The 15,915-nt window shown below is 43.2% G+C and overlaps 1 protein-coding gene across 2 annotated transcripts in view; it reads left to right on the top strand.

The window, feature by feature from the left end:
* Positions 1-15,915, top strand: part of COL5A1 (collagen type V alpha 1 chain) — a 241,082-nt gene that overhangs the window by 102,261 nt on the left and 122,906 nt on the right. For both annotated transcript variants that reach the window (XM_065418816.1, XM_065418815.1), the window contains exons 5-7: positions 5,684-5,815; positions 10,411-10,557; positions 11,664-11,915. In XM_065418816.1, the coding sequence (XP_065274888.1) occupies positions 5,684-5,815; positions 10,411-10,557; positions 11,664-11,915 (531 nt within the window). The remainder of the gene's footprint in view (positions 1-5,683; positions 5,816-10,410; positions 10,558-11,663; positions 11,916-15,915) is intronic.

The following is a 15,915-nucleotide window of genomic DNA, read 5'->3' as shown; positions in this document are numbered from 1 at the left end:
AATAATAATTAATAAAAAACAATAAAATCTAAGATCCTTCTAATTCCTTTTCAGATTATTTTTTAAAAAGTCATCATGCTTCTTAGCTCTGTGGTTATTCAGAGAAGCTTAACTTAAATATGGGAGTCTAAAAAACCACTTCAGGCAATATTTTTTTTATTGACCTTAGAGTCACTAAAACTGTTGTGGTAATGCACTAAAACAACAGTCCAGTTAATTACCAATGAATTGCAGTGAGAGTCCCAAAGAAGTGCAGTATTTATGACACGGACAGCGATGCCAAATGAAGTCACTCGTGTTATTCTCTCCAGCTGTTTTTGTTGAACCCCAGAGATTTCTCCAAGGTGCTGGTGTTGATGTCATTGGGAGTGATGTGACATTGCTGCACACATGTAAGATGAGCATAGAAAATTATCCAAAAAAGATGTTTTAACATTTTCCAGCACTGTCTGGGAGCTGCATGATGGGAACTAATCCATACATGAGTCACCCAAACATACATGGATATTATACAATAAATATCAAACAGATCCATATTGGTCAGACCATCATTACAAGTATCATGGGTGGGACTCTGTTAGGGTAAGTTTTTAAAAATATATATATACTTTTCACAGTTCTTTTTTTCATTGAAATTCTGTTCGACTTTTTTGGTGAACTTGAAATTTCTATGAAAATATCATCAACATTTTGATTTTCTTCCAACCAGTTCTTCAGCGAAAATTGCGAAATTAAACATCTGTCACCATGACTGCTATTGGGTCTTAAGTTTGGTGGAGTCAATCCATTTCGTAGCAAAGAAGAAACCACACCAGAAAAGACACAGCTGCAGTTGGCGCTAACTGGCATCCTTGTTGGGAATCTCATCAAAGACAAAAAGCTGAAGGAACCCTGGAGACTGATTTACCTTTATACCCCTAGAACTAGCCTTCCTTCCAGGACATCGAGGGGGTGGTATGGGCACTGCAGCTACCAATGCTGTCCCTGTTTAGTGCAGAAATAAAGAATGCCAGTGGGGCCAGGTGGCACTTACTTAGCACTTACTTCACTGTTGTGATCAGATTGGGCTTTTCACATGTTACTGGTCTCAGATACAACTTTCAAAATCACCTAAATAATTTAGGACCCATTTTTTAATTGTCACTTATGGCCAGATTTTCAAAGGTTTTCAGGTGCCTAAAGATGCAAAGAGATGTCTAATAGGATTTACAAAAGTACCCCTGTCTTTCAATGGGAATAAGGTGTCTAACCTGCATAGAGGCTTTTGATAATCCCAGTAGCACCTATCTCCGTCTTTAGGGGCCTGAATACTTTTGTAAATATAGCCCAGAGGGGCCTAAGTCCCACTGACTTTCACTGAGATTTAGGCTGTTATGTGCCTAAGTCACTTTTGAAAATAGCACTTTGGCTCCTACGTTACTTTTGAATTTTTTTTACCCATCGTTATCCCTTCAGCAGCATTCCAGCACAAATGTAAGTTACACATCCTGCAGAAGAGGTAGAAAGTTTTAGGCTACGGCACACAAAGTTAATCCGTGGCATCTTCTTTATCACTGCTCCTGTTGAAGAAAGCGGATACTGACATGGAAAGAGAAGAGGTTTGGATATTCTGTGCAACCGGAACAGCCAAACAAATTGACTCTTCAGAGCGGCGAGAGGAATGGGAGCAGAGCTGGCTTGCAATAAGGTGGGGGAGGTAGCTCTCTCTCTGCAATATTTATTAGCGGCAACACACTTGAGAGGACACAAAGGGCCTCTGAGCTTCCCAGCACGGCTTGCTCCAGTTAAAGTCAGCTTCTTAAATCAAAGAAACAGGGCTCCTGGCAGCTGAGCTATGTGCATCTTTTGTGAAACCCAGCTCCTTTTTTATTACAGGCTAAATTAGCCCATTTTATTGTTTGGCACTGAGGGATGAGGTCAATTGACTGGGATTCCTGCTAACAAGGTTTTCGTTCTGTCTGCCTTTTATGAGTGTGAACGTGGGGGGCTCCGTTAAAGCCTTGCAGTCGTCACTTGCAAAGCAGAGAGAAAGATGAGATACCTAGGAACCTCTTTGGACTCTCTCCCCTTCCCCACAATTGGGCTGTTCAGCCCATCCTGCTGCACTTGAGGTCTGGTTAGTGTCCCAGCACTCCGATGCCTCCCACAATATTGTCACATGGAATTTCCCTCTGGCTTCACACAGTTGAACACTACAGCCATTGGACCGAAAATTAAGGTCACGGAGGAGAGGTCAGCAGAGCCGGGAGCAGGATCCAGTACCAACAACAAGGGAAAAGTGAGAATTGGGCAAAAGATGATTGGGTTTGAGACGGAACAGACACAGTGAATTCTAAAGGAGTTTAGGTTGGCAAAGCTGACACCTCCTTCTGGCCCCTTCAGCGTGTTAATTACACCAGTCTAGACTCAGAGATTCCCTTAGACTCTGAACCTGAGTCTGACTTCAGAGGAGTCTGATCTGGTATACATTATGTGCTGAGGGGACGCGAAGAAGGTGCAAGTTACATCAGCTTAGATTCATTTCTGACTTTGGCCCATTAATGCATCTACAGGAAAACTGGCAGCAGATCCCCTTTATTCGTCAGACTAAAGAAATGACTTTAAACCTCCCTTTGGCTGTGGAAAAACAGCTGAGGATATTAGCCAGGGTTCCTCTCCATACTTAGCTCAGCATTCCTATGCCACTCAGACTAAAAGCAGAGTGAGCCTTAACGAACTCTGCTCTGCTTAACCTACTGGACTGTACTTAGCTGGCGAACCCTGCTGAGGTTACCTCCTTTGCTTTATCTGTCTCTAGGGGAAGGAGAATTTAGCCTGTATTCTATAAGTGACTTGGAACTATCAGCCCCCCTTGAGGTGTAAATCCATGCTTATCAGAAAGGAATAGCTTTCAACTTTCCTTCCCTGCCTCTTGTAGAAGAACATCAAGTCTGGGTTTTGTTGCTAGTTTATTATTAACAACAATCAATAATAATTTATTTATATAAACTTTCCCGGGCAGTGTTAGAAACCCAAACCCAAAGCCTTATGGCAGTGCATGGGAACCAGTTGTAACAGCCAAGCTGAATGAAGTGCAAAAGGATTAAAAAAATAAAGTAATGGTCATTTATGGGCCTGATTCAGCGGGGTGGGGGCTTCCCCAGGTTCCACTGTGACTGAGAAGGGAGGCAGGGAGGGAGGTTTTGTGGTTAAGGCACTGGAGTGGGAAGCAGGAGACGTGGCTTCTGTTCTTGGCTCTGCCGCTGACTCCCTGTGTAACCTTGGCCAACCGACTTTGCTCATTCAGTGCCTCAGTTGCCCATCAGTAAAATGGGGGTAATATTCCCTGCCTGACAGTAATGTTATGAATAGAGCTGGATGAAAACAGGTAACAGTGTTTGCCTCTGAAAAAGGAGGGCAAAACTAACCCTAACATTCTGGCAAAATAGCAGAACACTTCAAACATTTATTCACCAAAGTAGAAGGGGGTGGGGAATAAGAGGGGGGCAAGTGAGAGAGTGAGTGAGGGGGGAAAAAAGAAAAAAAATTCACTTTGGAAAACCGTATGTATATTGTCTCATTGAAAATTCAGGAAATGTGGTTGATAAACAAAAAAATGTTCATTTTTTTAAGAAAAGGTTTTATCAGAAAAAAGGTTATGAATGATGACAAACGTAAACGAGCGCTAGTGATGAGGATACGTGTGTGAGTGTTTGAGAGCTGCTCGCACACTCCGATGAGGAGAGACACGGAAATGGATCTGTTCCCCCTTTGCTGGAAAGTCAGGGGGATGGGGCTGCAGGCCTGGGGCAATGTCAAATTAGGGTAGAGTGGGGCTTGACCAGCCAGCAGATGCATAGAATCAGCATATCTCCCAGAGAGCTCTCTGTTGGCTCATCTCCTGTGGAGCCCTGCCAGAAATTTAAGCTGTGTCCTTCTGGAGGAGCCTATGGTGGCTGCAGAGCGTGCGTGCGTGTGCTTGTCACCACCTGTGTTTCCTTGGCGGGTTTGCGTTCCTCCTCTGGCACAGCTGCTCCTGGGAACGCAGAGGGTTCAGTCTGCATTCACAAAAGCAGATCTGGCCCCCGGTGTTTAAAAACATGTTCCAGTTTTCCTAGGGGTTTTCAGACATCCTGGCTAGACTCCATCCCAGGCTTCTGGTTCCCATTACAGGACCGCATCATCCGCCCAGGTTTTTTTTTTGGTAAGGCTCTCTTTTTCTGCAGCTTTAACAATGTTGTCTGTTATTAAATAAACCCTCTTTCCCTAATGTACAAAAAATCAGTTCTAATCATCCGAGTAGCAAAGCATCTGTCTATTGATTAAACCCTTGCTCTGTGTTTCAAAGTAAAACTGTGGCGCTTTATAAAAGAATGTTTGGAGCTCATTTTTAGGCTACGGATATTGTGTGCCTGGTTCATTATGGGCTGAATGGTCCTTAAAGCAGACATGATTCCTAACAAACCTGCAAGGTGCCTGATTTCAAACAGGCCAAGTCTAACTTGTGACATTTTTTCGGATGTCGGTGTTTCTGTTCCTAGTGGAGCGGTGATAATGTAGAAATAAACTGGAAATAAATGGTAGTCTGTTTAGAAATCCATGGATGACTCACAAGTCCAGCTGGATGAGCGACATGTGATTAGATCCAAACTGGGTTGCGAAGGAAGTCATTTACCTAGGACACTCCTCATCCAAGGCACGGGGAGCCCTTTGACAGGGAAGCTTGCATCTCCCTTGTCTGTATGGTACCTGTCGTGTGGATGTCATTGTCAAGGGCTGTCAGCAGCACCAAACTGGATGAGGCTGTCCAGGAGATGCCGAGGTTGTGATCTCTCTCTAGATGCAATATCTTCTTGTGATAATGCACCTGGGAATGACAAGCGAAGCACAGTCACTTCACACCCTTGTAAGCAGGGAGGGCTAAAGCAGATACTCGATGTGCACCCAAGGATAATGGGTTTTGCTGGCTGACTTGTCTCAGACCAAGTTCCTGAACAATCCTACCTTACTTGAGTGGGGGAGTCTAGACAGCCTAATAGGACTCTTCCTTCTCTAATTTCTTGGTCCATAATTGGGTCTTTTGTCTGCATAAGGACTGAGTACAGACTTCAGTCTTTGGGCCTGTGGTACTATGACTACATGTGTCTTTGTTGTCTCATGCTTCGGGCTTCAGCTGGTCACCTGTAGGGGTCAAGAAGGGATTTCCCCCCCCCCCCCCGGTGTATTCTGAGGTTTTCTGTCTCCTTCCTCGGAAGCATCAGAGATGGCCACAACTGAAGATGGGGCACTGGATGGGAATTCTCTTCCTCGGCTGGTGGGCCTTGCTCATATGCTCAGGGTCTGTCTGGTCACCTTATTCAGGATTGGGAAGGAATTTTCCTCCTGGTCAGATAGGCTGTTTTGTTTTTTTGCCTTCCTCTGCCGCATGGGGCACGGATTACTTGCTAGGATTATCTGGGTGTATCTCACCTTATTCCCTGCCACTGCAAGGGCCCTCCTATTCTCTGCCTGTGGCACAGAGTAGTTTAGCCTCCTGAGGGCTGTAATATGTCAATGTAATTTTGGTTGTTGGGTTACTGTGTGGGTGGTGGCGGTGACCTGCACTATACAGGAGGTCAGACTAGTTGATCCAATAGCACCTTCTCGTCTTAAACTCTGACTCTTTGATTTATGTGGGACTTCTTTCTTGTTTTTATTCCCCCAGGGGGACATCCAGCAGCTCCTGGTCGTGGCAGACCCCAGGGCAGCCTATGATTATTGTGAACACTACAGCCCTGACTGTGACACAGCCATTCCTGACACCCCCCAGTCTCAGGACCCGAACCAAGATGAATACGTAAGTAGAAAGGAAGAACATCCACTTGTGCATGCCTGAAACCTTTGGGGTAACTGCTTAATGGTCCCACGAGGGACACCCAGGATGGGTATCAATGCATCACCCTCTGTAAAGGGAATTTGTTCAGGAGAAGAAGGAGGAACACAAGCCAACAGTGGTCAGGCAGAAGCAGTCGTGATCAAAGAGGGAAGAGACGATAAGGAAACCAGGAAATGTAAGAGTAATGAAAAGCAAGCAAAGGGTTCCAGTGACAACTGCAAGGGAAATAAATAATAATAATTGGGGAGCAGACTAGCCGTAAATAAGCAAATGCACTGTGGCTATTAACTGAGATAGCATGTGTGCACTGTTTCTTATTTAACTTCCGTTTCATTTTGCTGTGAGTCTCTCAATAAGTCACTGGCTTGTCTTGAATTGTTTTCCCCACCCCGTGTGGTTGCAAAAATCTGTTGCATAATAAAACAGTGGAAGGGATCCTGGAGCATGGAAGATGAAACCCTGCCAAGGTAGGTCAACTTTCTGGCCTTGTAACCTTGATAATTTTTTTCTTTAAGAGATTGAATCCAGTTTACAAGACCAGGCACCCAATGCTACATGTGAGTGCTTGGAACAACCTTTAAAACCACAATGTCAGTGTGGTTTAGTGGATAAGGTACAGGGCTAGATCTCAAGAATTGTAGGTTCTAATCCCAGCTTTGTTGCTGATTCGCTGTGTGACTTTCGGTGTATCACTTCATTTTTCTGCTCCTTGTTTTCCCAGAGTGTGAAATGAGGGCTTGTCTACACGGTGATATAGAAGCCCTGGTGTGAATCTACAATGCATTAGCTTGCCGCAAAGCAAAGTAACTGGTCAGGTTAATTACGCTACCATGCACTAAAAGCTTGTATGCTGTAGATTTACATGCTGGCTGACTGCGCACTAAATCGCCATGTAGACAAACCCCGAGTATTTGAGTGCTCAGATGCCCATAGGAAGCAGAGTGGGTTACCCTACTGTGTAGCAGCGCAAGTGTAAAAATTGGGCCCTCACTAACTATTGCAACTGAATATAATAACATACATATATCACTTTCTAAATGCCAACAGATGTTTCAGGTCAACAGTTTTAATAAGATCAACTGATTTTTGAAACGTCAGCTATTAGGGGTGGTCAAAAACCGTGGAAAAAAATCTCAGTTTTGTTTTTTTGTTTTTGGTTGAAATTTCATTTGACCAAAATGTTCTAAGCAGACCTATAATTATCCCTCGAGTTCTTGGATAAACATTCAGCTGTGCCTAGTTAAGAGAATCACTAGAAAGGGTTAGACCGGGGTGGGCAAACTTTTTGTCCTGAGGGCCACATCTGGGTGTGGAAATTGTATGTCGGGCCGTGAACACTCACAAAATTGGGGCTAGGGGTGCGGGAGGGGGTGAGGGCTCTGGCTAGGGGTGCAGGCTCTGGGGTGGGGCTGGGGATAAGGGGTTGGGGGTGCAGGAGGGTGCTCGGGGCTGGGACCCAGGGGTTCAGAGGGCGAGAGGGGGATCAGGGCTGGGGCAGGGGGTTGGGGTGCAGGAGCAGATTGGGGTGCAGGCTCCAGGCGGCGCTTATCTCAAGCAGCTCCCAGAAGCAGTGACATGTCCCCCCTCCAGCTCCTACATGGAGGCGTGGCCAGGTGGCTCTGTGTGCTCCCCTGTCCGCAGGTGCTGCCCCTGCAGCTCCCATTGGTCACAGTTTTTGGCCAATGGGATTTGCGGGGGCGGCGCTTGGGGCGGGGGCAATGTGCGGAGCCCCTTGGCTGCCCCTACGCTTAGGAGCTGGAGGCGGGACATGCCCCTGCTTCTGGGAGCTGCGTGGAGTGGGGCAGGACCCCGACCCCGCTCCCAGGCTGGAGCTTGAGGGCCAGATGCAGCCCCCGGGCCATTGTTTGCCCACCCCTGGGTGAGACCAAGATTTTTCAATAGTGACTAGTGACTATGGATTCCTCTTATGTTCTTTTTTTGAGGGGAGGGGGTCTTGAGACCTCTTAAAGGGGCTGATTTCCAGATACTGCTGACATCTACCCTCTGAAAATTAGGCTCTTTGAAGGTGTTTCAAGTTTGGCACCCAGAATCATTTTTGAAAATCTCAGCCTCACTCACGCTCATATGCATGTACAAAACCCTTGGTTTAGTCACATACCTATGTCTGATCCAACTCACATTAAAGCCAAAAGGAATCTTTCCATTGACTTCCCTGGACATTAGATCACCCTCAATACCCTGCTTCTGTCTAGAGAAACATAAAGGCTCATTTCTTTTTTTACAATTAATGTGCTCTAAGGAAGTGGAAACAATAAATAAGTACAAGCAAATAGACTCCATTGTGGTTAAAATCTGGGAGGATGGTAGGGAAATAAATCTATTTTTGGACCCAGTTGCTCAACTAGCTGCAAAGGGCTTGTCTTGGAAGGGCCATGTTACTCTATGGAATTTTATACAAGAATGGCCTTTAAATACCAATAAAATCAGTATACTGGGTTAGGAATTTGTCTCACCCAACTGTAACAAAAAGCTTTGTTTGTATTTCATTTAAAAAAATGGCCGACGCCTTATGGAAAACTCTGAAACTGTCGTATTTTACAAGTCATTTCTACTACAGGCTGCTTACTCTGTATTACTACAGATATATGCATGAAAACAGAAACATTGCTTCTTTAAGAGCTCATTTGTCTCAAGTCGCTTTTCCCCCATCTGACACAAAACAGGAGGTTCTGACTACTTTTGAGTTATTGAAAATCCCTATGTACTTTTCAGCATGAGTGTTAACTCTGGTGTACTGGCCAAATTCCAGTTTGGGTAAATTCATTCCACCGCCTTAACTTCCCCCAAAACTTAAATGAAATTACATGTTAAACAGCTGCCAACATCTACCTCAGAAGCAGCTGCATTTCAGTGGTGGCTGAAAGGATTTTATGCAGTCTGCAAAGCATATTGGCATCTTTCAGGGAAGAATATGCCACAGGAATATAAGAGATTATTATTCTTTAGTCACAAATTTATCAAAAAAACAAAAATTATGCCCCAGGTATACTGTAGGCAGAATATCACAGGAGCTGATGAACACTGAAAAAGCAAGAACCTGGTAGAAAGCAAATATCAGTAGAAAGAAAGGGTAAAGGATAAGAAATCTGGGAAATATGGAAGGCGCTTAATTACTTCAAGCATAGGAGTAGATCCATTGACTTCAGTGGAACTACTCTCGTGCTTAAAATTAGGCATGTGCTTAATTAGCTTCCAGAACCAAGGTCTATATGACCCAAATTTAAAAAATACTTAGCAGTACAAATGCATTTGCAAAATATTTGTCTAATCTGTACATGAGAAATGAAACTCTGGCTCCACTGAAGTAAATGGCAACACTCTGGCTTCCGGAGAATGAGGATGTTGCCCAGAATGGGTAATTTGCACATACAAATGCACCTAGACAGCCATTTGGACATAAAATTAATCCATGCAATTGCTCACACTATGTTTGTGTTGGCAGGCCTATCTTGTCTGAATGTGTTGCTCAATACTCTGCAATACGCAAGCATAACTGAATCTGCGAGTTCAGTTCTCAGAGTTTTGCATGAGGCATCAGTGTCTCTTAAAAGACTGATTTTCAACGTGCATTTGTGAGTGATGGTGCCTGAAGGGGTCGCGCATGCAGGAGTGGCCGCTGTATTTGCCTTTGCCAGGCTGCAAAACCAGGAGTCGCCTTTTGTTAATTTTTATTTTGTGCAGCTTCTGTGAGTGACAGCGGGGGTCAGACCCAAAAATATTATTAGGACCACTCTGATCAAGGCCATTACATCTCAGCTAACCTATGTTTTATCAGGATTGTTTTAGAAGACACTCTATTAATGTTTGCAAAGCTTAAATGAAACTTTAGAGCCTTCTCTCCTAAGGTGCATGGAGTTTTTTGCTGTACACATCTAAGGCAATAATATGACCCATAGTAATCCAAATGATGATCCTTTCTCAACTGCGTCTCTAGGGAATTTACATCTTTTGACGTGTCGTTTTTATCGTTTTAGTCTGTTAAATGGTCCAGAACCGTTAGTCAGGATCACCTCCAATGGTTTGGTGGCCCAGTGTGGGAGCATCAGGTTCGGGAAGTCAGCTAGGACCTCTGGTATCTTGAATCAAGAGGCAGTCCCCACCGCAGTATATGGACAGGTGCTATGGGATTTACATTCAGATGAGTATAGGGTAGCACACGGAGCAAAGCAGCCAGTGAGGATAGAGGGAGAAAACCATCATCTCGTACTTGGTCAAATTAGAAAGCTAAATGTGTTACAAACAGGTTAGTGAATAAAGCTGGCTTAAAAATAATTCCTTCCCCCCGTTCTTTTGTGGAAATTTGGATGCAGCCTTTCATCAAATCTCAGATTTCTGTAAACTTTAGCCTTCTTTACTCATGATCCTTTTGTGTTCGTTTTCCCTGTGCTTCACTGTCGCAGATGCCAGTGGAAAGACAATTTCAAAGTCACTGTACATTTGAATATAAAATTCACATGGCCTAGCAACAGCTGGCAAGGAACTCACTTAAGGAGTTGTCTGCCTTCACCTTGTTTCTTGCTGTGGTTCCTTTGCAGTACACTGAGGGGGATGGAGAAAGTGACACCTATTATTATGAATATCCCTACTACGAGGACACCGATGACACAGGAAAGGCAGAAGCACCCACTGCCAAGCCTGTTGATGCTGAAGAAGCTGCTAGAGAGGTGACCGAAATTAAAGAGGTAGGTGATGGGGAGGTGGCAAGCTCCTGTTTTGTTTCGTCTTGTGCTTTATTTCAAGGCTTGCCATTCCGAATTTTTATAGACACATAAATGGCATGTGGATGAAAGGCTGGAGACTTAAAATGGAAGAAACTACTGTAGATAGCTCTGCATTTGTGCTTTGTGCATGCAGTGTGAGGTTTCCATAGTAATGTGATTCCTGTACGTTGAGCTGAACAAGGATGGGTAACAAGCTTGGTGGTTTCTGGCCCCTAGTCTCTCCAGCAGAGCTAGAAGAACGCGGACTGTGATCTTGCAATCAGAGCATGATTAGCCATGGTCTGCACCTGAAAATATACTTGAAGCAAGATCTTGCATATATGTCTACATGGAAGATTAACTTTGTGCACTAAGGATGTGTCTACGCTGCAAGTGAACATGTGATTATAGCACAGGTCGGCATATCCGTGCTAACTTTAATCTGTCTAGCACAGCTAACAATTCTAGTGTAGACATGGCATCACGAGTTCAGCAGAATACATACCCAGGGTCCCCGGTGGGCTTGTACTCTGATTGCTAGCCTGTAGTGCCACATCTACACTAGTATTTGAACCCATGCTAGCTGGATTAAAGCTAGAATGATTGTCACCCCATGCTACAATCACACCTTCACTTACAGTGTAGGCAAACCCTACATCATTTCCACAATGGTCGTTGCTTTTGCCTTCAGAGCTTTTTCTATTGTGCATTTTGAATCCCTGAATCTCAAGGCCTAAATTTTCAGAAGTGTCCATTGGCTTTAGGGCACCCAGCCTGAGACCACTTGGGCTGGATTTTTAGAGCTGCTCAGCACCCCCAGGTCCTATTGCCATCAGTTTCTCTGAACACCTGAAAATCAGGCCTGTAGTTTCTCACAGTAGGCACCCAAAATGAGTAGTCACTGCTGAAAGCGTAGTTCTGAGTCTTTACAGCTTTTCACTGTGCTATCAATTAGCTGCCTCCTTGGTTTTAAAGAGCCTTCTTGTTTTAGACAGGAAAGGAATTTTCAAACCCATGTCTTAGCCGATAAGAGAGCCAGAACATCCTCTACTTTCTCTAACCTGGGCATTGTTTGTGTTTTGCAATAGGAGCTCACCTCTCCAACCACACAAGCACCTACAGTGGTGGAAAACAGGGAGGAGACAAAAGAGGATGAGAAGGTTGATGACCCCATCGTGGATGAATATAATTATGAAACCATTAACGAGGAGTACTACACTCCCCTCCCTTACGAGGACCTCAACTATGAGGATATTATAGACACTCAGGATACCCTTACTGAAGATGCTGTCGAAGCAGAAGTCCCCGCCAGCACAGTCATCACCCCCAACGCAACCAATGTAATTTCCTCCAAGGAGTCTATGATTTGTCCTTTTCTTTGTTACTTTTAAGTCTTGATTGCAAAGGATCTAATGGAAAAACTTGAAGTGTCCAAGGCATTTGTAGAGAAAAAGGCCTCCCTGAAAAATGTAATCCTCCTGCATTTTCCCTGTGTGAACACAGCACTGCTACATAGAACTGGTTGAAATTTTTCTTATGAAAAAAGTTTTCCTCTGGGTTTAGTCAAAATCAATGTTTTGTTCAGGAAAATGTTGGTTTTGACTAATTTTTTTTTTTATTTCCAGTCAGGAGAATCAAAACAAAAAAATTGTTTCAAGTCAGAATTGTCAGTTAAATTTAAAAAAAAATGTTGATTTGATAGAAAATGTCAAATTTGGACATTTCCAGTTCAATTCTGTGAAATTTTTCAGTATTTCAAATTTTTGTTCCCATTTGGAATGGAAGCTCATTTTGAAATGTCAGAATTTCTCATGGTTATGAATGTTACATTTTCCTAACTGCTCTACTAATAGTAAGGTGAGATTCAAGCTTCCACAATAAACATACTGTGAAGTGATTACATTTTCTGGTGACCCTCTCTCTCTATGTTTTGGATTAAATGTATTACACTCCCTACAAGTTAGTTAATATTCAAGCAGGTCTATTCCCCTTCCTCTCCCAAATTCTACAGTTTCAGCCCATTTGTTCTTTGTGAAAAATTGTCACCATTCTTTGGACAGTTTCTGTTAAATATACAGGCATGGGGAAATTCTTACAACATTCCCAAAAATAAATTAACTGAGATATGGTGGGAAACTGCCATTCCAGAAGTTCAACAAAACCGTGCTGCAGAGCAACCCAATGACAACTATCTAAAGCTGGTAGAAATTTGAAAAATTTGAAATTAAATTAAAAAAAAATCCCTCTCTGTTCTGCAGCTAGCTGTGTCACCGTTTGAAATATTTGAATCTTAAAAATTTCAAATTTTAAAGGGTAATATAATTTTTTCCCAAAATTGTTTCCTTTTCGTCCTGACCCGTTCTAGCAATAACTAGCTGAGTTACTGGACAGGCCTTGATAGACACTTAGGTAATGTAGACAATCAGTTTTGTGATGTCTCATTTCATGGCACCTATTATCTCAGAGGGTTCCGTCTGTCACGTTTTGTCCAAATGGGCAGAGGCAGGTACAAGAAAGGTTGGCTGTAAGCTTGAACACAGCTGCTTTCTGGAGCGATTTGGGTTGTTTCCTGATTGCATCTGTGAATGTTCCATATTTAACATGTGTCCTGCCCTCACCATCTAATATTGATGTTCAGATGGGTCCCTATTGGTGTTGTCATCAAATTAGACTAGAAGTGTCATGTCTGTGCCTACTAAATTTCTCTCCCAACCAGGAAATAACCCTCTTCCGGACTTCTTCTCTGCCCAGAAGCCTTGACAACAAATGTCAGTAGTGGGATAATATTTCCCAGAAGACCTGGCAGAAATTTTGGTTGCTTCTTGAATAGAGAGGGAGAATTTAATTGTCATACTGACAAAAAAAAATACACCTCTCTGGGAAGCAGAGAAAGATGTCAAAGAGGCAGCAAAGGCTGGCCAAGAGAATTAAAGTTGGGCATAGATGCTTCCCAGAATGAATTAAAAGGTGTCATGGAAGCTGGCCAAATGGAGATCCAAGCAGCTGTAGCAAGACAGGAGAGGAGCCCACAATAGATGAAGGAAAATCTCAAGGCAGAGATCAAATCCAATCAATTGGGAATAAAAAATGCAGTGGAGGAGGAAAGTGAGGCTGTATGAAAAGATACAGTGGCCTGGTAAAATGTGTTGAGGAACCGAGCACCAGTTCTGAACAAACAAATAGATGAGAAGGTTTTCTAGGAAATATAAAACAGCCAGAATTCATTGGCTCAACTAGAACTGTCTAGGAGAGAAGCTAGAGATGGGATTTGATGATTTTGGAAAATGCTTGGATGAGGAAATGAAAGGCTCAGAGACCAATTTGGTTGTTAGGATATGGAATCAGAAAAGAAACAAGCTTCAGGTAAGGAAACATGTTAAGACTTTGTGCCTAAGCGCTAACTCCAGGATGCTCTGCAGGACACATGGGATGGTGAAATGGAGAGTGGCCAGTCTGTGCTCGGACTGCACAGAAGCATTCAGTGTTAGAAGGGGAAAAGCAGATTCCTGAGAGGTTTATTTTCCCCAATTTAACAGCTTGATGCAAATGAATGGTTGACAAAATGAACAGGGAGTCAGCAGGCTTAACAGCTGGCTTGAACTGATCAGACTGAATGATGCAGCTGGAATAAACCCCAGAAAAGAGGATGACTTATCTTGACCTGATAAAAGCCCTTAATGTGAGGTTCAGGCTATCTACCAATCTGAGTTGATCCAAGTTTGAAGAAGAACAAGGAAGAAAGAACAAGGAAAATCCATCAGAGCAAGTAGAGGACTTTTGTAGGTTAATGTGTCTGGCATATCTTCAGACCAAGGTAGGCATGCCAAATAAATGAGCAACAGACCAGTTTATTGGTGACCAAGAGGATCACTTGAAAATTAAAAATAGTGGGTGGAAACCATAGGCCCCACATGCCACCAGGGACTTTGAAGGATTCGAATTTCCATTGAAATGCAGCAGCACACCAACCTGCTCATGGGAGAAGTGGAAATGGGGCCCTGCAATCTTGAAGCCTAAATCTGTGTCTAATTTTCGTGACGAGAAATGGGATTCAGGTTGGAGACGAGGAACAGTTGAGAGGTTTGAAAACACATCATGCTCAGTTTGACACACAGAATGTCAGAAGCAGCACAAAGACTAGGGGAGACACGTCTAGCAAGCCCTGATCCTGTGAACGAATTGTCAGACATTCAGTCCAGCCTTGCCATGACTCGTGATGTAATGATCATTCTTCATCCAGTTCAAGAAACAGAATGGCACTCAGCCCAAGGGGCAAAACATGGAGTAGCTGCACAGTTTTTGTTTACTGTGGATTCGACCCTTCAACAGCAGAAAAGGGGAGTTTGCCGGCTGTTGAATACAGAAGTAAAAAGTTGAAATAATATGGGAGTTGGGGAGAGTGGCCAATAAATCCCACAATCTACTGGAAGTTTCTTTTCCTGAGGCAGATGGTACTGGCCCCTGTTGGAAATGAGATACTGGTCTGAATCCAGTAAGGCAATTCCTAAATTCCTGTCACAGCCCTTTAATAAGATCAGGAAACGTGCTGTGAACATTAGACCAGGCCTGTTGTTAATGCTGGGGGATAGGTATTCTAAAATTGGACTCAGATGGAAACTGTGATTGGAGAACTAGCAGCAGTTCACAAATGGGGTAACTTGGGTTTATAAGAATGAAACTTTTGGAGTCTGAGCATGGGCTTTTGGAAGCGGATTTAGTCAATGAACTCATATGGGTTTAGATTTCATTGTGGCTAATAACTATGTGATAACTTCCAGCAAAGCAATTCTGAACATTCAGTATGGAGAAATGTGCCTGTGAAAGATGGAAACTAGGTAAAAATATGCTTTGTTCGATGACTGCTCTTCAGGGAGCAAGCTGTTCTCCTCCTCCGGAGGCAGGTGTCACAATTTCAAATTCGTATCTGCATAATTTTTCAACAAAGGGAGTGGTGGAAAATCTGGTTTGAATGAGGCTCTTTGAAAGTGGCAAAAGAAATTCACTAACTTTTGGATGATTTTTTTCAGGCCAGCTTGTGACCCAGATTTTTTGAGTTTTTTTTTTTTTTCCCCTTAAAATTTCCCAAAATGTCCATTTTTCACACTGAACCCCGCCTCTGTCAAAATTTTCAAAAAATGTTGCTTCCTTTTCAAGCAAATTGATTTCTGTTTTTTAAAAATGGAAAAAAATATGAAGACTTCAGTGTTTTGAGTTTATAGCATTTTAAATTTAAAACAAGAAGGTCTTCCAGTTAGGATGTTATGTGTTTATGGCAAGCAACAGGTTCTAATGTCTGAAGAATTACGGTTAAACTGAATCTAGGGAAATGTGAGCTCTTGC

The sequence above is a fragment of the Emys orbicularis genome, chromosome 18 (assembly GCF_028017835.1).
Source record: "Emys orbicularis isolate rEmyOrb1 chromosome 18, rEmyOrb1.hap1, whole genome shotgun sequence".
NCBI classification, from domain to species: Eukaryota; Metazoa; Chordata; order Testudines; family Emydidae; genus Emys; species Emys orbicularis.
This window is presented reverse-complemented; position numbering and strand designations above follow the sequence as displayed.